Here is a 25,076-nt window from a genome sequence, read left to right as displayed (position 1 = left end):
CCACTTAGCTCCTCGCCAATCTTCCGCAACCTTGCCCCTACATAAGTGTTCCCATTTGTGGATTTTTGCAGTGATGTGAGTCACTGGGGTCAGGGAGCTCTGGTTCTGCTTCTCTAGCAGGTCCAGTTGGTGTTTTCACTCTCTCTCTTTCTCTTTCTTCCCGCTCTCTTACTCTTTCTTCATGCTCTTTTTCTTCCATGGCTCTTCTGTGTGCAGCCTCCTCTTCTTTGAGCCTCATTTCTGCCTGCCACATTTGAAACTCGCGGTCCTTTGCGTTCTCTTCTGCTTCCAGTCTGGCCAGCTCTAGTTTTGTAGCTGCCTCACTGGTACTCATTTTGCTGCTTTCTTATGCTTATTTCCCTCACCCGAAATACACAGACAGAAAATAACAAAACTGTGACCTCCTCCTGACTGTTCTTAGCCACTGCACTGAAGACTCACTTACAATCACAAATATCAGTGCTTAAAGTGTGAACTTCACTTGGAGTAACAAGCCGTACATATACCCTGCTCGCTGCGCCACTGTGACATTCCCCTATGGTGTTATCTGGACCGGTGATCTGCTAGGCCACTCCAATCCTTGACTCTGGGAGCCAGCCTTACCCTGCTCTGCTGTGAGAGCCCCCACTCCTGGGCTGTTCACGCACAGCCTCCGGCATGTCAGCTGCTCCCAGCTACTTGCAAGCGAATGACACGAGCCAATATCTCCGGTCCCAGACACAACCCTAGGAACCTCCGTCTTGCAGTGTCCAGTTATGCCCACTGGATGCTGCAAGCTTATATGAGTTAATCAATTTAACAAAGAAATTGATATGTACCAGGCTTGTTGTCCCAAGGGGAACCTCTGATACACTTCAAACCAAACGCCCTGCTTCAGGTAGAATAAACAAACAAATTTATTAACTATAAAGATAGATTTTAAGTGATTATAAGTCAAAGCACAACAAGTCAGATTTGGTCAATTGAAATAAAAACAAAACGCATTCTAAGCTGATCGTAACACTTTCAGTGCCCTTACAAACTCCGATGCTTCCCACCACAGGCTGGCTGGTTGCTCTTAGAATCATAGAATTGTAGAATATCAGGGTTGGAAGGGACCTCAGGAGGTCATCTAGTCCAGCTCCCTGCTCAAAGCAGGACCAATCCCCAACTAAATCATCCCAGACAGGGCTTTTGTCAAGCCTGACCTTAAAAACTTCTAAGGAAGGAGATTCTACCACCTTCCTAGGTAACACATTCCAGTGCTTCACCACCCTCCTAGTGAAAAAGTTTTTCCTAATATCCAATCTAAACCTCCTCCTCTGCAACTTGAGACCATTACTCCTTGTCCTGTCATCTGCTACCACTGAGAACAGCCTAGATCCATCCTCTTTGGATCCACCTTTCAGGTAGTTGAAAGCAGCTATCAAATCCCCCCTCATTCTTCTCTTCTGCAGACTAAATAATCCCAGTTCCCTCAGCCTCTCCTTGTAAATCGTGTGTTCCAGCCCCCTAATCATTTTTGTTGCCCTCCGCTGGACTCTCTCCAATTTATCCACATCCTTCTTGTAGTGTGGGGCCCAAAACTGGACACAGTACTCCAGATGAGGCCTCACCAATGTTGAATAGAGGGGAACAATCACGTCCCTCGATCTGCTGGCAATGCCCCTATTTATACAGCCCAAAATGCCATTGGCCTTCTTGGCAACAAGGGCACACTGTTGACTCATATCCAGCTTCTTGTCCACTGTAACCCCTAGGATCTTTTCTGCAGAACTGCTGCCTAGCCACTCGGTCCCTCGTCTGTAGCGGTGCATGGGATTCTTCCGTTCCTAAGTGCAGGACTCTGCACTTGTCCTTGTTGAACCTCATCAGATTTCTTTTGGCCCAATCCTCTAATTTGTCTCAGTCCCTCTGGCCCCTATCCTACCCTCCAGTGTATATACCATTCCTCCCAGTTTATTGTCATCTGCAAACTTGCTGAGGGCCAGCAAGTTAGAGCACTATAAAATGTAAGTGTGGACAAGTCCTAAGTAATGCTCCCCTGACACTGAAGGGGGGGTGGGCAAAGCCAAGAGGGAAGAAAGGACATGATAAAAGGGAGAGACATTTGCCATCCTCTTTCTCTCTCTCTGCCATCGACATCTACATCCCTTGCTAGTTGCAACTCCAATTCTCCCCTTTGATCAGCACTTCAGTCTCTTGGTGTGGTATCTGTAGATGTAGGTGGAAGAGAGAGAGAAGATGGCAAATGTCTTTCCCTTTTATCAGGTCCTTTCTTACCTCTTGGCTTTGCCCACCCCCCCTTGATCGTCAGGTGAGCATTACTTAGGACTTGTCTACACTTAAATTTTATAGTGCTCTAACTTGCTGGCTCATGGGGTGTGAAAAATCACCCCCCCCGCCCCCCCGAGCGCAGCAAGTTGGAACGCTTTAAATTGCTAGTGTGCATAAGCTCTGAGTACTGGGAGCTATTCCCCTCGTGGAGGTGTATTACCAGGCACGCTGGGAGAGCTCTCTCTCAGCGCTTGCGCGTGACCACACTCATACTTCAAATCACTGCTGTGGGAGCGCTCCCGTGACTGTGCTTTGAAGTTTCTAGTGTAGACGTAGCCTGAGTCTCTCCCGGCAAGGTTGAGCAATTCCCCTGGTGTGGCCTTACGCAAGTGAGTCACTGCATTGTCGCTCCCTTGCTGGACAATGGCTCTTGGTGGGTTGATTGACACCCCACCCGGGTGTTGGTGACTTTTCTTGCTGTTGCCCCTGGGGAGCTAATATCTGCCTGATTCCCCAACTTACAGCATGTTCTAGTGACCACCATACAACACAATCTCATAACTTCATATTGTGACAAAGTTCCTCCTCTACCTTGGTGGGTCTTGCGCTTATTGGCGGATTTGCTCGCCATGGAGATTCTCGGCAGCCCTCAGCTTGGCTGTTTCATGAACCCACAGTCCAGGTCGACTCCTCCTCTGTCTGACCAGGAGTTGGGAGGTATGGGGGGACCCGGGCCCGCCCTCTACTCCGGGTTCCAGCCCAGGGCCCTTTGGAATGCAGCTGTCTAGAGTGCCTCCTGGAACAGCTATGCGACGGCTACAACTCCCTGGCCTCCCCCGTGGCCTCCTCCCAACACCTTCTTTATCCTCACCATAGGACCTTCCTCCTGGTGTCTGATAATGCTTGTACACCTCAGTCCTCCGACAGTCCGTGTTCTCTCTCTCAGCTCCTAGTGCCTCTTGCTCCCAGCTCCTTATACGCGCACCACAAACTGAAACTTTTTAAACCCGGGTGCCCTGATTAGCTTGCCTTAATTAATTCTAGCAGCTTCTTGATTGGCTGCAGGTGTTCTAATCAGCCTGTCTGTCTTGTCTCCAGAAGGTTCCTGATTGTTCTGGAACCTTCCCTGTTACCTTACCCAGGGAAAAGGGACCTACTTAACCTGGGGCTAATATATCTGCCTTCTATTACTCTCCTGTAGCCACCCGGCCTGACCCTGTCACAATATGCATGAATGACACACATCTATGGACAGAGAAATGACTTCCAGCAGATCATAACCTTTCCCCTGAGACCTTACAAGGCCTGCTTTATACGTAAGATCATGATTATTTGAAAATGAGGACTATGGGGGTTACAGCACGCTCCCCCAGGGTATAGAATGTCACAGTGGGTTATTGTGACATTTTATGAACTGGCACGTATCTTTTGCATTTGATCTTACAATTGGGGTTCAGTGTTTAGGTCCATTAAGCACAACAGACAAGAGGGGCCTGTACTGATACTGAGTGTGGAGGGACGTCTCTGAAGGCCTTTGGGGAAGATCTTCTTCCCTGTGAGAGTTGGTTTTCCTGTCATGGACCTTTCTGCCCCTGCAGATACGGGAGAGGAATCTCTCCAAGGGAGCAGGAGCCATGGGGGCTCTGGCTGCCTGGGAGCTGGGCAGGCTGCAGTGAGGACCAAATGCAGAGACCCCTGCAGTCTCCTGTTCTTTCCCTGTATCTAGATCTTTGAATACAGCCCGGGGGAAAAGCTGTGGGCTAGGGGTTTCTTACGCCGAACACTCTGTCCTCCTCATGCAGCCATCCCTGATGACCTCCGAAGCCCCATCAGGATTGAGAGAGAGGAGCAGCGCAACTTGCATTTCTTCCCCCCGGAGTATGGCCGTAAGTTCAGATCCCCTCTGCGGCGGAGGGCAGGGGTGGCATGGAGTAGGTATTGGGGAGGGGCATGGGACAGGTGTGTAGGGTGAAAAAGGGGACCATGGGGCAGATTCATGGTGGAGGGGGAAATGGGGAAGACGTGGGAGGCATGCTGATGTATGGGGCAGGGGTATGTGTGTGTGTGTGGCACAGGGCAGGTGTGTATTGGGGTGTTCCCAGCAGTGGTGGTGGCTTGGAACACCAGTCTGGTTTGTTTCTGGTTTGGTTTTGCAGATATAGCTGATGGGACAGCTGTGGACATTTTCTCCTTTGGAATGTGCGCCCTGGAGGTAGGGAGCCAGGAGACCCCCCCCTATAGATCCCAGGAACTCCCCGAAGGGTTGTCTAGTCCTCCCTTGCTTGGGGCAGGGTGAATTCATTCCCCTGACCCTTCAGGAAGAAGGGGATCTCAGCTCAGTCCAGGAGCTCCCTGTTGAATGGAGTCTGGGTGCCCTCCACTTGCCCCTGTGAGGGCAGCTCTGTGCCCTCTCTTCTCCGATGAAGGCTCTGTGGACCTGCCATCCACCGTGACTGTGACGGAGGCTCTGCTCCTGGGGTGACCATTTCCTGCTGTCCTGGCTACCCGCCCTGGGGAGCGGTGGGAGAACTGGCCCCACGCACTTATGACTCCCCTTCTCAGAGTGAGACGCCTCCCTCAGCCATCTCTGTCCAGACTGAGGCCCTGCCTGGCCCGAGGGCACGGTTGATACTGGTCTTTCCTCTTAGGGCCTGTTACACACATGGGTGTGAGGTTTCCCTTGGCCAGTGGGAGAAACTGCTCACCAGGGGGACTTGCACTGCTGCACCCACCAGGGGATGTACCCAGAGAGTGGCTGTCCACTGCAACCTGTACTGGTGAGCTCGGGGCCCCAGGGAGCAGGGCTGCAAGTGCCTCCCACTGCAGCCCCACCCCCTGACCCCGGCCCCACTGGGCAGGATCCACAAGCCAGCTTCAGGAACAGATCGAGCATGTCATCCTCCCCAGAATGGGGTGGAGAGAGGACCCGGAGCCCTTACTGGAAATAGTATTAGGGGGTCGCTGTGTTAGTCTGTAGCCAGAGAAACAACCAGGAGTCTGGTGGCACCATTAAGACTAACAGATTTATTTGGGCATAAGCTTTCGTGGGTAAAAACCCACTTCTTCAGATGCATGGAGTGAAAATTACAGATGCAGGCACAGATATACTGACACATGAAGAGAAGGGAGTTATCCTACAAGTGGAGAACCAGTGTTGACAGGGCCAATTCGGTCAGGGTGGATGTAGTCCACTCCCAATAATTGATGAGGCGGTATCAATACCAAGAGAGGGAAAATTGTGTTTGTAGTGAGCCAGCCACGCCCAGTCCCTGGTCAAGTCCAGATTGATGGTGTTAAGTCTGCAAATGAATTGTAGCTCTGCAGTTTCTCTTTGAAGTCTGTTTTTGAAGTTTTTTTGTTGAAGGATGGCTACTTTTCAATCTGTTCTTGAATGTCCAGGGAGATTGAAGTGTTCTCCTACTGGCTTTTGTATGTTACCGTTCCTGATGTCTGATTTGTCCCAATTTATTCTTTTGCATAGAGACTGTCCGGTTTGGCCAATGTACGTGGCAGAGGGGCATTGCTGGCCCATGATGGCATCTATCACATTAGTAGATGTGCAGGTGAACGAGCCCCTGCTGGTGTGGCTGATGTGGTTGGGTCCTCTGATGGTGTCGCTAGAGTAGATATGGGGACAGAGTAGGCAACGGTGTTTGTTATAGGGATTTGTTCCTGGGTTAGTGTTTCTGTGGTGTGGTGTGTGGTTGCTGGTGAGTATTTGCTTCAGGTTGGGGGGCTGCCTGTAAGTGAGGACTGGCCTGTCTCCTAAGGTCTGTGAGAGTGAGTGATCATTTTCCAGAATAGGTTGTAGATCGTTGATAATGTGTTGGAGAGGTTTTAGCTGGGGGCAGTAAGTGATGGCCAGTGGTGTTCTGTTATTTTCCTTGTTGGGCCTGTCCTGTAGTAGGTGACTTCTGGGTACCCATCTCGTTCTGTCAGTCTGTTTCCTCACTTCCCCAGGTGGGTATTGTAGTTGTAAGAACGCTTGATAGAGATCTTGTAGGTGTTCGTCTCTGTCTGAGGGATTGGAACAAATGCGGTTATATCGTAGAGCATGGCTGTAGACGATGGATCATGTGATGTGTCCTGGATGAAAGCTGGAGGCATGTAGGTAAGTATAGCGGTCAGTAGGTTTCTGGTATAGGGTGGTGTTTATGTGACTATCACTTATTGGCACTGTGGTCCAGTCTGAGGTTGATGGTGAGGTGGAAATTGTTGAAATCCCGGTGGAATTCTTCAAGGGCCTCCTTCCCGTGGGTCCAGATGATGAAGATGTCATCAGTATAGCACAAGTAGAGTAGGGGCGTTAGGGGACGAGAGCTGAGGAAGCGTTGTTCTAAGTCAACCATAAAAATGTTGCCATACTGTGGGGCCATGCGGGTACCCATAGCAGTGCCACTGACTTGAAGGTATAAGTTGTCCCCAAATCTGAAATGGTTGTGGGTGAGGATAAAGTCATAAAGTTCACCACCAGGTGTGCCGTGGCCTCATCAGGGATACTGTTCCTGACGGCTTGTAGTCCATCTTTGTGTGGAATGTTGGTGCAGAGGGCTTCTACATCCATGGTGGCCAGGATGGTATTTTCAGGAAGATCACCAATACATTCTAGTTGCCTCAGGAAGTCGGTGGTATCTCGAAGATAGCTGGGAGTGCTGGTAGCGTGGGGTCTGAAGAGAGAGTCCAAATAGCCAGATAATCCTGCTGTCAGGGTGCCAATGCCTGAGATGATGGGGCGTGCAGGGTTTCCAGGTTTATGGAACAGACAGAATACCCCTGGTCGGGGCTCTGGGGGTGTGTCTGTGTAGATTTGTTCCCGTGCTGTAGCAGGGAGTTTCTTGAGCAGATGGTATAGTTTCTTTTGATAACCCTCAGCGGGATCAGAGGGTAATGGCTTGTAGAAAGTGGTGTTGGAGAGCTGCCGAGCAGCCTCTTGTTCATAATCCGACCTGTTCATTATGACTACAGCTTGTGTGGAGCTAGGGGGAACCCAGACGTCCAGCCTGAGAGACCGTCACTGGCCTGGCCTGACACCTGTTCCCATCCCACCAGAGGGGCACCAGAGCACCGTCCCCCTGCCCAGAGAATGTCTTGAGTAGGAGCTCCCTCATGAGAGCAGAGGGGCTGCGGCTTGGCCAGCCTGGCTGGGGATCCGTGCTGGGGCGGGGGCTAAGCTCTGATCTCCCCGGCAGATGGCGGTGCTGGAGATCCAGCCCAATGGGGACAGCCGAGTCTCAGAGGAGGCGATTGCTCGGGCAAGGCACTCCTTGGATGATCCCAACATGCGGGTGAGCAAGGCGGGCTGAGCCCCGCCAGGGAACACCAAGGACATTGCAAAGAGTCCTGGCCACAACGCCCCACATGCTGATGGGCTCAGGGCTCCCCCCAGTCACCTGTTATGGGGCTTGGGGCTCCTCAACCCTCCATCTTACACATACAGGACTTGGGGCTCCCCCCACCTCAGTTTCCTTCTCAGGCTCTGCAGGGCTTGGGAATCCCCCCGCAAGCCCTCACAGTCCAAATCTCCCTCTCAGGAACTATGGGGCTCCCAATCCCCACTGCAGTCTCCTTCTAAGGGTCCATGGGGCTCCAGGTCCCCCCATTGCCCCAATCTCCCTACAGCCCAACCCTCTGAATGGAGGGAGATTATATATAGAGTCCCCAAGCTCGGTGCGGCAGGTCCTGAAGGCTAGGAGAGAGATGCTGGAGACCAACTTTAGGCTGCTAGATAAGAGATTAAAGCCCAGGACCTGAAATCATAGAAAGAATCATAGAATCATAGAATATCAGGGTTGGAAGGGACCTCAGGAGGTCATCTAGTCCAACCCCCTGCTCAAAGCAGGACCAATCCCCAATTAAATCATCCCAGCCAGGCCTTTGTCAAGCCTGACCTTAAAAACTTCGAAGGAAGGAGATTCTACCACCTCCCTAGGTAACGCATTCCAGTGTTTCACCACCCTCCTAGTGAAAAAGTTTTTCCTAATATCCAACCTAAACCTCCCCCACTGCAACTTGAGACCATTACTCCTTGTCCTGTCATCTTCTACCACTGAGAATAGTCTAGAACCATCCTCTTTGGAACCACCTCTCAGGTAGTTGAAAGCAGCTATCAAATCCCCCCTCATTCTTCTCTTCTGCAGACTAAACAATCCCAGTTCCCTCAGCCTCTCCTCATAAGTCATGTGCTCTAGACCCCTAATCATTTTTGTTGCCCTTCGCTGGACTCTCTCCAATTTATCCACATCCTTCTTGTAGTGTGGGGCCCAAAACTGGACACAGTACTCCAGATGAGGCCTCACCAGTGTCGAATAGAGGGGAACGATCACGTCCCTCGATCTGCTCGCTATGCCCCTACTTATACATCCCAAAATGCCATTGGCCTTCTTGGCAACAAGGGCACACTGCTGACTCATATCCAGCTTCTCGTCCACTGTCACCCCTAGGTCCTTTTCCGCAGAACTGCTGCCTAGCCATTCGGTCCCTAGTCTGTAGCTGTGCATGGGATTCTTCCATCCTAAGTGCAGGACCCTGCACTTATCCTTATTGAACCTTATTGAAATGCTTCCAGTTCCACGCACAGGGCCATTAGACAGGCAGAACTGCAGGGTCTCAATGCGCGGATGAGACATTGGTGCAGGGAGGAGGGTTTTAGGTTTATTAGGAACTGGGGAACGTTTTGGGAAAGGAGGAGCCTATACAGGAAGGATGGGCTCCACGTAAACCAAAATGGAACCAGATTGCTGGCACGTAAAATTAAAAAGGTTGGAGAGGATGTTTTAAATTAAGGACAGGAGGAAAGCTGATAGGTGCAGAGGAGCACGCGGTTCGAGCAGAGACATCGCTTAGGGATGAGTTTATCAAAGGGGAAACTCTGTATCCTAGAAAAGAGTATAGGAAAGAAGTTGGTAAAGTCCAGGCAGGAGATAATGAGGAACAGTCAAACATACAAGTATCCCATTTAAATGTAACACATGAATATTGACAAAATATATAAATGGTAGAAGTCTAAATACTAAGATGGGTGAACTAAAGTGCCTGGCATTAAATGAGAATATTGATATAAAAGCCATCGCAGAAACTTGGTGGAATGAGGATAATCAATGGGACATATTTCAGAGTAGCAGCTGTGTTAGTCCGTATCCGCAAAAAGAACAGGAGTACTTGTGGCACCTTAGAGACTAACAAATGTATTTGAGCATAAGCTTTCATGGGCTAAAACCCACTTCATTGGACATAGAATCGCAAGACTGGAAGGGACCTCGAGAGGTCGTCTAGTCCAGTCCCCCACAGTTATGGCAGGATTAAGTATTATCTAGACCATCCCTGACAGGCGTCTGTCTAACCTGCTTTTAAAAACCTCCCATGATGGAGATTCCCTAAGCTCCCTGGGCAATTTATTCCAGTGCTTAACTACCCTGACAGTTAGAAAGTTTTTCATAATGTCCAACCTTGCTACATTTAAGCCCATTGCTTCTTGTCCTATCCTCAGAGGTTAAGGAGAACAATTTTTTCTCTCTCCTCCGTATATCAACCTTTTATGTACTTGAAAACTGTTCTCATGTCCCCTCTCGATCTTCTCTTCTCCAGACTAAACAAACCCAATTTTTTCAATGTTCCCTCATAGGTCATGTTTTCTAGACCTGTGGTCATTTTTGTTTCTTCTCTGGATTTTTCCAATTTGGCCACATCTTTCCTGAAATATGGTGCCCAGAACTGGACACAATATTCCAGTTGAGCACGGTAATACCAGGGTACAAAATATACAGGAATGACAGAGTAGGTTGTGCTGGTGGGGGCGTGGAGAAAGCATGGAGTCAAATTAGTAAAAATCTTTCATGAATCAAACTATACCATAGAATCTCAATGGATAGAAATTCCATGTTTGAATAATAAGAGTATAGCAGAAGGAATATACTACCAACTACGTGGCCAGAATGGTGAGGGTGATTGTGAAATGCTCAGGGAGATCAGAAAGGCTACAAAGGGAGAAAATGCAATAACAATAATAATAATTAAATAATAAATCATCCTCAAATTGATTGGGTACATGTCACCTCAGGATGGGATGCAGAAATAAATTTTCTAGACAGCATAAATTACTACTTCTTGAAGCAGCTTGTCCTGGAACCCACAAGGGGAGAGGCAATTCTTGATTTAATCCTAAATAGATCAAAGATGTGGTCCAAGAGGTGAATATAGCTGAAGTGCTTGGTAATAGCAACCATAACATAATTAAATTTAACATCCTTGGAGAGTGGGGGAAATGCCAAAGAAACCCACTACAGTAGCATTAACTTCAAAAAGGAGAACCATACAAAAGTGAGGAGGCTAGTTACATGGAGATTAAAAGGAAGAGTCACAAGGGTGAAATGCCTGCAAACTGCATGGAGATTATTTAAAATACATAATAGAAGCTCAAACTAAATATGTACTCCAAATAAAAACAGTAAGAGGACCAAAAAATGCCACCATGGCTAAACAGCAGAGTAAAAGAGGCAGTTAGAGGTAAAAGGGCATCCTTCAAAAATTGTAAGTCAAACCCTAGTGAGGAAGATAGAAAGGAGCAGAAACTCTGTCAAGGCAAGTATAAAAGTATTATAAAGCAGGCCAAGAAAGAATGTGAAGAGCAACTAGCTAAGGACACAAAAATTAACAGCAATTTTTTTTAAATACATCAGAAGCAGGAAGCCTGCCTAGCAGTCAGTGGAGCCACTGGACAATTGAGGAGCTAAAGATGCACTCAGAAAAGATAAGGTCATTGTGGAGAAGCTAAGTGAATTCTTTTCATTGGTCTTCACTGCAGAGGATATGGGTGAAATCCCCACACCTGAGCCATTCTTTTTAGGTGGCCAGTCTGAGGAACTGTCCCAGATTGAGGTCTCAATAGAAGAGGTTTGGGAGCAAATTGACTTATTACTGTTTAATTTATCATCAGAACCAGATGGGATTCATCCAACAGTTCTGCAGGAACTCTGATATGAAACTGCAGAACTTACTAATGGTGGGGTGTAACCGATCACTTAAATCAGCCTCTGGACCAGGTGACTGGAGGGCAGCTACTGTGACGCCAATTTTTAAAAAAAGGCTCCTGGGAATTAGAGGCCAGTAAGCCTGACTTCAGTACCAGGTAACTGCTTGAAACTATAGTAAAGAACAGAATTATTAGAGGTGTAGATAAACACAATATGTTGGGGAAGAGCCAGCTTTTCCCGGCTTTTGTAAAGGGAAATCCTGCCTCACCAATTTATTAGAATTCTTCGGGGGTTTCAACACACATGTGGACAAGTGGATATAGTGTACTTGGACTTTCAGAAAGCCTCTGACAAGGTCCCTTACCAAAGGCTCCTAAGCAAAGCAAGGAGTCATGGGATAAGAGGGAAGGTCCTCTCATGGATCAGTAATGGGTTGAAAGATAGGAAACAGGGTAGGAATGAATGGTTAGTTTTCAAAATGGAGAGAGGTAAATACCAGGGTTCCCCAAGGATCTGTCCTGGGACCAGTGCTTTTCAACATATTAATAAATGATCTGAAAAAAGGGGGTGAACAGTGAGGTGATAAAGTTTGCAGATGATACAGAACAACTCAAGATAGTTAAGTCCAAAGCTGAATGTGAAGAATTACAAAGGGATCTCACAAAAGGGATACTCAGGAACTGGGCAACAAAATGGCAGATGAAATTCAGTGTTGATAGGTGCAAAGTAACGCACATTGGAAAACATCATCCCAACTATACGTATAAAATGATGAGGTCGAAATTAGCTGTTACCCCTCAAGAAAGAGATCTCCCAGTCATTGTGGATAGTTCTATGAAAACAACCACGCAATGTGCAGCATAGGGCGACCAGATAGCATATGTGAAAAATCCGGACTGGGCTGGGGGTAATAGGCGTCTATATAAGAAAAAGCCCAGACTATCAGGACTGTCCCTATAAAATCGGGACATCTGGTCACCCTAGTGCAGCGGCAGTCAAAAAAGTGAAAAGAATATTAGGAACCATTAGGAAAGGGATAGATAATAAGATAGAAAATATCATAATTGGGGGAGGGATAGCTCAGTGGTTTGAGCATTGGCCTGCTAAACCCAGGGTTGTGAGGTCAGTCCTTGAGGGGGCCATTTAGGGATCTGGGGCAAAAACTGGGGCTTGGTCCTGCTTTGAGCAGGAGGTTGGACAAGATGACCTCCTGAGGTTCCTTCCAACCCTGATCTTCTATGGTTCTATGATAATGCCACTATATAAATTCATGGTACACCCACACCTTGAATACTGCGTGCAGTTCTGGTTGCCCCATCTCAAGAAAGATATATTAGAATGGGAAAAAGTGCAGACAATGACAGGGGTATGAAACAGCTTCTGCAGAAGGAGAGAGTTGAAAGACTGGGACTTCAATTTTAAAAAGGAGACAACTAACAGGGGATGTGACAGAGGGTCTATCAATCATGACTGCTGTCGAGAAAGTGACCAGGGCAGTGTGATTTACCCCTTCACCGAACACAAGGGCCAGGGGTCACCCAGCGACATGAGCAGGCAGCAGGTTTAAAACAAACCAACAGAAGCATTGCTTCACGCAGCACCCAGCCACCCCGTGCAGCTCAGTTCAAGGTGGTGCTTTTGGTCGGCTTTTATTGACACCTGTTCAGTACAAAGCTCTTTGTGAGCGATTCAGATGCTCCTCCACTGAGGGCCGAGAGCTCCTGCTCTTCCCTGCAGGTCTCCAGCAGAAACAGGGGAGGTAGGACCTGCCATTCCTGACTCCCCTATGGTGATAAAGCAGCAGAGAAAAGCTTCTGGGGAGAGGGGAGCTGGAGAGGAGCAGAGCAGGGAGGTCACAGAGTGCCGCCGAGCAGAGCGCCCCCGCAGCCTTTCTTTTCCATCGAGGAGCAGGAAAGGGCGCGCGTCCAGCCTTTCCCCTCTGCAGGCCGCCATTAAGCGTTTCCAGCTCCCCCGTCCGGCTGTGTCTTGAATCCTCCTCTCGCCCCAACCCCAGGATGTCTCCCAGCCTGTGAGCGCAGAGGAAGGGCTCTCAGGTGCTGATTCTGACGGGCTGTTAGACACCCCCTGCCCACTCTTTTCGCAGTCTGCTTGCTGAATTTCCCCGGCATCCTCCACCTGCACATTGCTCAGCAGCACCAGGAGCCAGCGCTCCTGGTAGCCCAGACTCCTGTTGCAACAGGGCCCCCAGGAACATCGTCGCCTTAAAGTGGTACCACGAAGTCTGCGCACTCTACAGTGCCCTCTGGTGTCGCTGCCGATTGGCACGAGGCTCCTGGAGCCCTCCGAGGACGGGCACGCATTGCCTCTCCTGGGCGGCTGTGGTGGGGCTGCAGCGGGGGGAGGTCTCTGCATTGCCGCGGACTCATGCCCCCCCCCCCCCCCCGTTTTGCCTCTCAGGACTTCATTCTGGGGTGCCTGCTCCTCAACCCGGACAAGCGGCCAACAGCCCATAACCTGCTCTTCCACCAGGTGCTCTTTGAGGTCCACTCCCTCAAACTGCTGGCAGCACACTGCTTCATCAACCGCCAATGTGAGTGAGCGGGGACGAGGAACGGGGACGCTCAGCCGCAGCACCCTGGCACTAGACTGAGCCTTGAGCAGAGCGGTACCAGATACAGCCACCCAAATCCCTGCCCCAGCGCAGGCGAGGGCATGGGAGAGGCTCTCTGGGCCCCTCCGTGGGGAAGGGGCAGTCTCTGGCCCCTACCTGCGGGGAGAGTTTGTGCCGCGCTCCCAGCTGACAGGTTCTTCTCTTGCCTTTGCCGTAGACCTGATGCCGGAGAACGTGGTGGAGGAGAAGACGAAGGAGCTGGACCTGAGCATGGTGATGGCGGAGATCCGGCGAGAGGGGCTGCCTGCAGTGCAGTGGCGGTGAGACCCCTGGGGAGGGGGTCTTGGGGCAGCAGCAGCAGCGGGGAGTGTGGATGGGCAGGAAACCCTGCAACCTCCACGCCCAGCAACCATGGCGTGGTGCTCCTAGTGTCACTGCCCCACCTCCCCCCAGCCCCTCTCTCCGCCCCTCCTTGCCCCACTGTCCCCAGTAACCTCTCCACTCCTGTTTCTCTTCCAGATACTCAGAAGTCTCCTTCCTGGAGCTTGATAAGTTCCTGGAGGACGTCAGGTGAGCTGGGGTTGGCTGAGGAATCCGTGGGACACCACCCAGGCCTGTTCAGACGCTCCTTGTGTGGATAACAAGCTGCCAGCAAGGCTTGGACAGACAGGGCCTCTGCTCAGGCTCTCTAGTGCAAGCACCAGTGGGGTGGCTGGTTTCGTTCAGTCCTGACCCCTGGATGCCAGACAATGAAGGATGTGGATAAATTGGAGAGAGTCCAGCGAAGGCCAACAAAAATGATTAGGGGTCTGGAACACATGACTTATGAGGAGAGGCTGAGGGAACTGGGATTGTTTAGTCTACAGAAGAGAAGAATGAGGGGGATTTGATAGCTGCTTTCAACTACCTGAGAGGTGGTTCCAGAGAGGATGGTTCTAGACTATTCTCAGTGGTAGAAGAGGACAGGACAAGGAGTAATGGTCTCAAGTTGCAGTGGGGGAGGTTTAGGTTGGATATTAGGAAAAACTTTTTCACCAAGAGGGTGGTGAAACACTGGAATATGTTACCTAGGGAGGTGGTAGAATCTCCTTCCTTCGAAGTTTTTAAGGTCAGGCTTGACAAAGCCCTGGCTGGGATGATTTAATTGGGGATTGGTCCTGCTTTGAGCAGGGGGTTGGACTAGATGACCTCCTGAGGTCCCTTCCAACCCTGATATTCTATGATTCTATGATTTAATGCCTCGTCCCTGGGCTGCATGGAGCTGCCAGTGTCTCGAACACTGCAGGGAAGCTTTTGCAGAAATGTTTCCTTTCTGCTGAGTGGTTTCTGGGTCAGTTCCTGATTTGTCCCCCTCCACATGGTCGACCCGAGCTGGCTGCCGTTCTGTTCACAGCCCCTGAACTGCGGGGGCCCCCAAGGCTAAAGCCCTGGGCTGCCGTAGGGCAGCCATGTCTGGAGTGAGGGGGAAGGGCTTGTGCCCTGCTGCCTCCCCCACATCAACAGGGCCCGGCTTCTCCTCCCCGTGCAGAGCACAGCTCCCCCGGGGCCATGACCCCTCCCTCGCCCCTTGCTAGCTGGGCCTGGGCATGGCTTGTTCCCCCAACCTGTCTCTCTGTGGCAGGAACGGGATCTATCCCCTGATGAACTTTGCGGCCACCAGGCCCCTGCTGCTCCCGCGTGCGCTCTCCCAGCCTCAGGAGGACCCCCAGAAAGCCAAGACCCCCACCCCGGAGCCCTTCGATGTGGAGACGAGGAAGGTAAGGGCGAAAGTGGGACCATTTCAAATGCCACCCTGGGGACAGCACCCCCTGCTGGAACTAGGCAGACAGTGCCCTTTTCTGCTACACTCTTGCCCTGTGGACTCCCCTCCCATTGGTCTGGCGCGGCCCCCCCAGCCCAGCTGCAAGGTCTCCTGCCGGCACGGGAGAGACGTTTCCAGTGCCCACAGTGAGTGCTGTGGGCTCCCCACTTGGGATCGAGCTAAAGCACTTTGTTCTCAGCCTTGACCCATCAGAGCAGCCAGGCTGGGGCTGGGGCTGGTCTCCGGTGCATTTCCCAGGAGGTCCACAGACAGCACTAAAGCCCAGGGCATGATGGGAGGTAGGGATTGATTATTATTTGATACTGACTTTACAGTGAGACCCCAGCTGAGATCAGGCCCCTGTTGTGCAGGGTGCTGCACAGAAAGGGAGAAAAATCCCTGCCCCACATGGCTTATGCTCCAGTGGAAGGTACAGTCTTGCCAGCTGGGCAGAGCAAACAGTTGAAGGGAGAAGGGGAGTGGGGCAAGCATGAGTGGATGCACGGTTACAGACACTCTCTTTCTTACTCCTCTCTATTCTTTGTATTACGGTAGCTCTAGATCCAGGACCCTGTTGTACTGTAGAAATGTGTAACAGAGACAGCCCCTGCCCCAGAACACTTACAGGCCAAGTGTAAGAGTGTAGACAGCAGGTGGATATGACAGGCAGAGGAGGCACAAGGAAACAGTGAGACTATACGGGTCAGGATGAAAAGCAGAGGTCGCAGCGCACCAGCTGCCTAAGCAGTGCTAAGGTTTTTGTGGGCCTGGCAGCAGGGGGAGTGCTAAGGAGCGATTTGAAAGAGGACAATGAGGTGGCTTTGCAGAGGTGTTTCGGGGAGCTTCTCCCATGCACAGTGGGTGTAATGAGAGATGGCTTGTGGGGAAATTGCTAAAATGGGCAATCAAGACTGGCATCATTTCCTGAATGAATGAAGGAGTCGATATGTCTATGGCACATGAAAAAGATGGGACAAGTGGGGATAGGCCATCAAAGGCTCTACAGCAGGGGTGGGCCACATCTGGGTATGGAAATTGTATGGCAGGCCCCCTCACGAAATTGGGGGTTGGGGTGTGGGAGGGGGTGAGGGCTCTGGCTGGGGGAGCAGGCTCTGGGGTGGAGCCAGAAATGAAGAGTTCAGGATGTGGAAGGGGGCTTCAGGCTGGGGCAGGGGGTTGGGGTGCAGGGGTGGGGGTGAGGGCTCTGGCTGGGGGTGCGGGCTCTGGGATGGGGCTGGAGATGAGGGGTTGGGGGTGCAGGAGGGTGCTCTGGGCTGGGACCAAGGGGTTTGGAGGGCAGGAGGGGGATCAGGGCTGGGGCACGGGCAGGGGGTTGGGGCATGGGAGGGGTCAGGGGGTGCAGGCTCTGGGCGGCGCTTACCTCAAGCAGCTCCCAGAAGCAGCGGCACATCTGCCCTCCAGCTCCTATGCGGAGGCGCAGCCAGGCAGCTCTGTGCACGACTCCGTCCGCAGGTGCCACTCCTGCAGCTCCCATTGGCCATGGTTCCCGGCCAATGGGAGCTGCGGGGGTGGTGCTTGGGGCAGGGCTGCGGGCAGTGTGTGGAGCCCCCTGCCTGCCCCTACACGTAGGAGCTGGAGGGGGGACGTGCTGTTGCTTCCGGGAGCCGTGCGGAGCCATGGCATGCGCAGAGCGGGGAAAGCCCCCAACCTCGCTCCCTGGGTGAAGCGCTGGAGCAGGACAAGCCCCGAACCCTGCTCCCTGGCAGGAGCCTGAGGGCCTGATTATAATGTCTGACGAGCCGGACGCTGCCCCCAGGCCGTCGTTTGCCCACCACTGCTCTGCAGTGAAGGCACATACAGTGCATGTCTTTGAAGTGGAAGAGGCGCGAGCAGAGGGACACAAAGCGGGGAATCAAAATGAGAAGCCGGGAAGAGAACTTCTGTGCTTATTGTTTGTAAAGCCGTCCTGCCTACGAGCCCCTGAGAACAGCGCTAGGCACGGCACAAACACAGACCAGAGAGAGAGCCTTGCCTCAAAGAGCTGACAATTTAAGTAGCCGTGTTTTTAAGGGCTACAAGTGAGTCTAGATGGCATCTGTCAAGGCCAGAGAAGAGGAGGTGGCAGGTAAGTGAGATGATGAGGGCCTGGATGAGAGATTTAGCTGTGTGGGCAGAGATTAGAGGCCTCCGCCTCCTCTTCTGTGTGGAGTTCAGCCACCAGGGGATAGCCTCTGTCCTGAGGGAGGCCAGACATTGTACACCAGACTCCAGTGGTCAGGCTGGGCACTCTTCTACCACAGGTTATTGTCTGCGATGCTGCCCCAGGGGCACAGCATGGGGAGGAAACCAGGCCAGGCCGATGCACGGTCTGGTCTGGACCTTTGGTCTGACCCAGTATGGCCCTTCTTACGGCTGCGGCACCTGTGAACGACCCACAGAGTAGTCTACTGAGCCTGCTCTAGTGTCTATGGACAAGGAGGCAGGTTCACTCATGGATTCCTGAATTTGTTTAGGCCCGGCCTACACTAGGAAAGTACAACTGTTGCTGAGGGATGTGAAAAAATCTACCCCTGAGTGATGCAGTTAAACCGACCTACCTCCTGGTGTGGACAGCGCTAGGTGACCGGGAGAATTCTGCCGTCAGCCTAGCGACTGCCTCTCTGGGAGGTAGAGTTCCCTTGGCATAGCTCGTGTCTACACTGAAGCCCTACGGCGGCGCAGCTGCACCACTTCTGTGTTGCATGTGTAGACAAGCCCCTAGGGAGTCAGACTTTTCCCACGGATGCTTCCGTTGTGTAAGAACATGGTTTTCAGCTCCTTGGCGGCATGGACCATCCACGCATGCCAAAGGCCCAGTAGCGCTCTTGTCCCGGAGTGCATGAGCGGCCACAGCAAAGTGGGTCAAAGAGGTCAGCCATCATGTCACACCCCAGTCAGGAGTGGGAGTCCGCCCCAAGTATAAGCTGGTGCTGAACGTTGTTTCCTGTCTGAGAATGGGGCATCGGGCAGCTGGAAAGGCCAGATCATAACGGTGTTTTGCAGAAAGAAGTGGCGGGATTAGAACCCGGCCTGGATGTGAGGATCTGAGGGAGGGCTGAGTGGAAGGTGACACCCATCTTACAGACATGAGTGACGGGGAAGATGGAGGTGTTGTCCTCAGCGATTGAGAAAGGAGGCAGGAGAGGCTGGGGTGGGTGGGGGGAACGATTAAGAGCTTGGAACAATTTGTGGGTGGTGAGTCAATCGGAGTTTTAGGGCATAAATAATTGCTGCTTTCACTAAGCACTGGTTTCCTCCAGGCCCCAGGGGTGCTCAACCCCCTGCTCCACCCCAGGTCCCGCCCCACCCGACCCCTTCCCCCAAGCCTCCACCTCTGCCTTGCCTCTTCCTGCCCCCAGCCCTGCCCCCGCTCCACTCCTTCCCCAAACCCCCAGCCCTGCTCTGCCCCAGGCCTCACCTAGCCCCCACCTCCAACCCTCCCCTTCCCACCCCGGCCCTGCCCCCACTCCACCCCTTCCCCCAAGTCCCCACCCCCACCTCTTCCCATCCCCACTCTGCCCCCACCCTGCCTCTTCCCACCCGGTTCCACGCCCTCCCCCCAGCACGCCCCATCCCCGCTCCTCCCCCTCCCGCCCAGCGCCTCCTGCATGCCACGGAACAGCTGATCTGCGGCGGGCAGGAGGCGCTGGGCGGGAGGGGGAGGAGCTGGTCAGCGTGGGGCCGCCGGTGGGCAGGAGGCGCTGGGGGGTGGGAACGTGGCTGCCGGTGGGTGCTAAGCACCCACTAATTTTCTCCCGTGGGTGCTCCAGGGATGCAGCACCCACGGAGTCAGCACCTATAGCTGCTTTATAACAGTCAGGAGGGGACAAATGTGCCAGTGTCTCTGTGTTGACAGATACTGTATCGTTGTCCCCCTCTCCCCTCAACCTCTGGGGACCACTGGGACCGTGGGCTCCTTGGCCAGGCCCACCACCATGACTGGGTGTGTTTGTGCAGGGCCCAGCTCAGTGGGGTCCTGCCCCCAACTGGGGGCTGCTTGGCGCTGCCTTACTAACAACTGGATCATGAGACGCTAATGATCTCAGACGTGTCGCCTGCCACCTAGCACCAGCATTTCAAAACTGGAGTGAAGTCCATATTTGGGTGCTTGGCTAACCCGGAGCTGGCGGAGAATGGGGGCAAGGGAGCTCATCAGGCAGGAGGAGATGGCGTCAGTGAGACAGCTGAAGGGGCTAGTGGATGAAGGACGAAAGAAACTGCCTGGTTGAAGACAGGAGGGTTAGAGGCTGTGGATGGCGGGGAGGGAGGTCTTGTCAGGTGATGTCACTGTGTTTTTTAAATGTTTGCAGGATCCTGCTCGGCTCAGTGGGGTCAGCAAAGCAAATGAGTATCAGGGTGCGCTAGGGATGTGCTGGTGCCATCTGTACGCAGGTGGGACCCTGCGCCGCATGCTGGTTGCCCCAGCTCAGACAGGGCCTGGCAGGAATTGAGGGGGCTCAGAGACAGGGGATGGGGTTGACTGGGGCTGAGAAGACCCCTGGCTGGGAGAGCTGGGAGCCTGGGGCTCTGTGGTTTGGAGAGGGGCCATGATGGAGGGGTACAAAATAAAAGCTGGGGTTCACCGGGTATCAGCCAGGCCAAGAGCATAGCAGGATCAAAACGGTGCAGACAAAGTATATGGCGACGAACACCCAGAGTTGTAATATTAAAACGTAACCAAGAGATTGGGAAGGGCTGTATCCCCTCCTGCTTCAGGGTGGGCACCAACCCCTAACAAATGGGGATAGAAGGAGATTTCCCTTGAGGGGAAGGTTACTCCATAACTGTCCCGTACACGGTGTTCCAGCACCTTCCTCTTAATCAGCTAGTGCTGCCACGGGCAGAGACAGGTCCTGGTTCAGATGGACCCTGGGCTGGCCCAGTCTGGCAGTTCCTGTGGGACAGAACTGGGGGAGGGAAGGGAGAAGGTTTTAGGTGGCAGATAGGCAGCTGGGGTTGTGGGATGTAAGTCAGAGGGGGGAAGTCAAGCTGCCTGGCCAGGGATACGGCCGAGCTGAAGGAGGGGAGAGTGGATGTGCCCCGGTGCTGCTCCCAGGCTGATGTTTGTCTTGGTCTCTCCTAGGTGGTGCAGATGCAGTGCAGCATGGAGATGAATGAAGAGAAGGCCCAGTGGCATGTAAGCCATGAGCCCAGCACTGGGCCAGTACCAGAGCTTGACCCTCTTGGTCTGTCCTTCCCCTTGTCCCTAGAACAAAGGTCGGTAGGACGTTTGTTACAGTAGCAGGCAGGGGTCCACGGTGATGGGATGGTGCAGAAGCAGTCCCAGCTAGTGAGTTCCAGCAGGGTGCCCCAAAGAGCTCCCTATTTTTAGGAAGACAGCTGGGCCATGGGGTGTGAGGGGAGGGAGACAGCCACACAGATCAATGTTTCACAAACAGAGATGTTTGCTTTTGGCTTTGTAGCTCTATAAATGAACCCCAGCATATAAATTCGACTAACATTCTCCTGGGGGATCCTTGGAGGGATCCTGAGCCCTTTATCCTCTGCAAGGAACTCCCAGAGCACTCGCTGCAGCCTGGAGCGAGGCTGGAGAGGGAAAGACTTGGGATTGTTGCACTGGGTGGGGTGTCTCCGACCCTACCCTTCTCCCAGTGTAATGTAACATTTTAGCCGTGATAGAGGAAAGGGCACATTCATTCCAGGCAGGGCCTTCAAAGGGCACGTCTGACTGGCTGCCCGCTATCTCCTGCACCAGCACTACCCGCTCCTCCCAGCAGCTGAGGGAGCTGCACGTTTGTCTCCTAAGGAGAAGCTGATGCTCTTTTCTAATATGCTCTCTCTTCCTGCTGCAGCTCACGCTCTTGCTAACCCTGGAGGACAAGCTGCACCGACAGTTAAGCTACGACCTGCTGCCAAGTAGGTTTATTTATAATTACCGTTACCTATTATTGATCTAGTAGTCGTGCTTGAGGGCCCTGAGCAGGGTTGGGCCCCCATGGCACAAGGCCATGCTCAGACTTACAGGAGGACGTGGTCCTTACTCCAAAGAGCTCACAGTCTGTTTACAACCTGGTTTCCTTTCCTCTCAGTACTGGAAGAGGCAGACTGAACCCTGCCAACCAGGTGTAGGGTCCTGCCCACCTGAGCCCCCAGAGCAGTGGGTGTCCGGAGCTCACAGCCTCTGGGAGCATAGTGGAATGGCCATTAGGAAGGTTCACGTTATCCTGATTAGAATTTCGCCCCTGCACCCCAATACTGTGACACCTGTCAAGAGAAGGGGAAGAAGTAGGTCGTTTCTCCCCTGAGACAGCAGCCTTTTTCTGAAGCTTTAGTAAAGGGGGAAAGTCCATGGCTGAGTGAGCTGCCCTTGCAGGGTGTGGAAGTTCCTGGCCATTCATCCTGGCTCTGCTGCAGAGCCCAGAGGTGGTTCTCTTCAGAGCACTCCCAGTCCCAGGCTAACTCATGGGGAAGACAGGAGCCCTCTGGAGGAAAGTGCAGCCATCTTTATCTAGCACCCTGCAGTCAGAGGTCTTTACCCGGCCTCACAGACAGCCAAAAAGCCCAGGGCCAGGGATCTCCCTGCACAGGGCTTGGTATCATAAAAGGCCCTTTGGTTTCTGAGGCAAAATGAGCCAAGAATGTCAGAAGGGCGTTCTGCTAAGATGACTACACTTTGCCTGGTTTGGGAGTGGAACCTTGCAAAGCTCATTCCACCCGGCACTTGGCATGAGGCCCACTCAGTGCTCACCTACATGCTCTGTCTGCCCCATAATCACATGGGCTAGTGCTCAGCCAGCCCTAAGCTCACTCCATCTATGTTCCCAAAGCCAAATGCGTCAGCAAAAGCTTCCAGCTGGGCTGTGTGCCAGGAGCAGTGCTCTCTGGAGGGAATGCGAGCTGCACGAATTTCCTTTTCTCACAGTTAACCCTGTTTCTGCAGCTGACAGTTCCAAGGGCTTGGCCTCAGAGCTGGTGCACTACGGATTCATCCATGAGGTGAGCCTCCTCCCCTCTCCTTTAGAATCTGCACGACTCCCTCGGGCAGGGATCTGCTGCCAATATATTAACACAGGGCTCTCTAATTCTCCACAACACCCTATGCCTCAGGGGCATGAGGGCTGCCGAGGGGGAGTACCTAGGCCTGGGGAGTCCACTCACTTACTGTCCCATTTAAGGTTTCAGAGTAACAGCCGTGTTAGTCTGTTTTCGCAAAAAGAAAAGGAGTACTTGTGGCACCTTAGAGACTAACCAATTTATTTGAGCATAAGCTTTCGTGAGCTACAGCTCACTTCATCGGATGCATACTGTGGAAAGTGTAGAAGATCTTTTTATATACACACAAAGCATGAAAAAATACCTCCTCCCACCCCACTCTCCTGCTGGTAATAGCTTATCTAAAGTGATCACTCTCCTTACAATGTGTATGATAATCAAGGTGGGCCATTTCCAGCACAAATCCAGGGTTTAACAAGAACGTCTGGGGGGGAGTGGGGGGTAGGAAAAAACAAGAGGAAATAGGTTACCTTGCATAATGACTTAGCCACTCCCAGTCTCTATTCAAGTCTAAGTTAATTGTATCCAATTTGCAAATGAATTCCAATTCAACAGTTTCTCGCTGGAGTCTGGATTTGAAGTTTTATTGTTGTAATATCGCAACTTTCATGTCTGTAATCGCATGACCAGAGAGATTGAAGTGTTCTCCGACTGGTTTATGAATGTTATAATTCTTGACATCTGATTTGTGTCCATTTATTCTTTTACGTAGAGACTGTCCAGTTTGACCAATGTACATGGCAGAGGGGCATTGCTGGCACATGATGGCATATATCACATTGGTGGATGTGCGGGTGAACGAGCCTCTGATAGTGTGGCTGATGTTATTAGGCCCTGTGATGGTGTCCCCTGAATAGATATGTGGGCACAGTTGGCAACGGGCTTTGTTGCAAGGATAGGTTCTTGGGTTAGTGGTTCTGGTGTGTGGTATGTGGTTGCTGGTGAGTATTTGCTTCAGGTTGGGGGGCTGTCTGTAGGCAAGGACTGGCCTGTCTCCCAAGATTTGTGAGAGTGTTGGGTCATCCTTCAGGATAGGTTGTAGATCCTTAATAATGCGTTGGAGGGGTTTTAGTTGGGGGCTGAAGGTGACGGCTGGTGGCGTTCTGTTATTTTCTTTGTTAGGCCTGTCCTGTAGTAGGTGACTTCTGGGAACTCTTCTGGCTCTATCAATCTGTTTCTTCACTTCCGCAGGTGGGTATTGTAGTTGTAAGAATGCTTGATAGAGATCTTGTAGGTGTCTGTCTCTGTCTGAGGGGTTGGAGCAAATGCGGTTGTATCGCAGAGCATGGCTGTAGACGATGGATCGTGTGGTGTGGTCAGGGTGAAAGCTGGAGGCATGTAGGTAGGAATAGCGGTCAGTAGGTTTCCGGTATAGGGTGGTGTTGATGTGACCATCGTTTATTAGCACTGTAGTGTCCAGGAAGTGGATCTCTTGTGTGGACTGGACCAGGCTGAGGTTGATGGTGGGATGGAAATTGTTGAAATCATGGTGGAATTCCTCAAGGGCTTCTTTTCCATGGGTCCAGATGATGAAGATGTCATCAGTATAGCGCAAGTAGAGTAGGGGCATTAGGGGACGAGAGCTGAGGAAGCGTTGTTCTAAGTCAGCCATAAAAATGTTGGCATACTGTGGGGCCATGCGGGTACCCATAGCAGTGCCGCTGATTTGAAGATATACATTGTCTCCAAATGTGAAATAGTTATGGGTAAGGACAAAGTCACAAAGTTCAGCCACCAGGTTAGCCGTGACATTATCAGGGATAGTGTTCTTGACGGCTTGTAGTCCATCTTTGTGTGGAATGTTGGGGTAGAGGGCTTCTACCCCCCCCCCCCCGACGTTCTTGTTAAACCCTGGATTTGTGCTGGAAATGGCCCACCTTGATTATCATACACATTGTAAGGAGAGTGATCACTTTAGATAAGCTATTACCAGCAGGAGAGTGGGGTGGGAGGAGGTATTTTTTCATGCTTTGTGTGTATATAAAAAGATCTTCTACACTTTCCACAGTATGCATCCGATGAAGTGAGCTGTAGCTCACAAAAGCTTATGCTCAAATAAATTGGTTAGTCTCTAAGGTGCCACAAGTCCTCCTTTTCTTTTTGTCCCATTTAAGGAAGCTTTTTCTGATGACTGTGGCCAGGGTCAGACAGGGCCAGTTTATGGTTGCATGATGAACCCACTGCTTTTTACCATGGTGCCATTCTTTGCCTATCTGCTTCGCTCAGGCCTGGCCCCAGGCTGCTGCAATGACAGGAGTAGCCATACTGTCATGGCACAAGTCACACACTGAGTGGGACCAAATTTCAAAATGATTCTGGAGTATGAAACCAGAAAAGCTGCCTAGATCAAAGAGCCCAGATGAGACTCTCTGCCACCTCCTGCCTCCCCCAGAGAAGCATCCAAGCCTGCTGCTGCCCCAAACAGCAGTCACTGACCTACACTGCAGCTTTCTACCTGGCCAGA

The 25,076-nt window shown here is 51.9% G+C and overlaps 1 protein-coding gene across 2 annotated transcripts in view; it reads left to right on the top strand.

The window, feature by feature from the left end:
* The window catches only part of NRBP2 (nuclear receptor binding protein 2), a 67,727-nt gene that overhangs the window by 37,337 nt on the left and 5,314 nt on the right, over positions 1-25,076 (top strand). For both annotated transcript variants that reach the window (XM_074943624.1, XM_074943625.1), the window contains exons 8-17: positions 4,059-4,142; positions 4,413-4,468; positions 7,446-7,541; positions 13,644-13,776; positions 14,015-14,117; positions 14,317-14,367; positions 15,419-15,554; positions 20,682-20,735; positions 21,412-21,475; positions 22,500-22,555. In XM_074943624.1, coding sequence (XP_074799725.1) covers positions 4,059-4,142; positions 4,413-4,468; positions 7,446-7,541; positions 13,644-13,776; positions 14,015-14,117; positions 14,317-14,367; positions 15,419-15,554; positions 20,682-20,735; positions 21,412-21,475; positions 22,500-22,555 — 833 coding nt within the window. The remainder of the gene's footprint in view (positions 1-4,058; positions 4,143-4,412; positions 4,469-7,445; positions 7,542-13,643; positions 13,777-14,014; positions 14,118-14,316; positions 14,368-15,418; positions 15,555-20,681; positions 20,736-21,411; positions 21,476-22,499; positions 22,556-25,076) is intronic.

Source organism: Natator depressus, chromosome 2 (genome assembly GCF_965152275.1).
Source record: "Natator depressus isolate rNatDep1 chromosome 2, rNatDep2.hap1, whole genome shotgun sequence".
Lineage (NCBI taxonomy): Eukaryota > Metazoa > Chordata > Testudines > Cheloniidae > Natator > Natator depressus.
The sequence above is the reverse complement of the archived record's forward strand: the minus strand, read 5'-3'. Positions and strand labels throughout refer to the sequence as shown.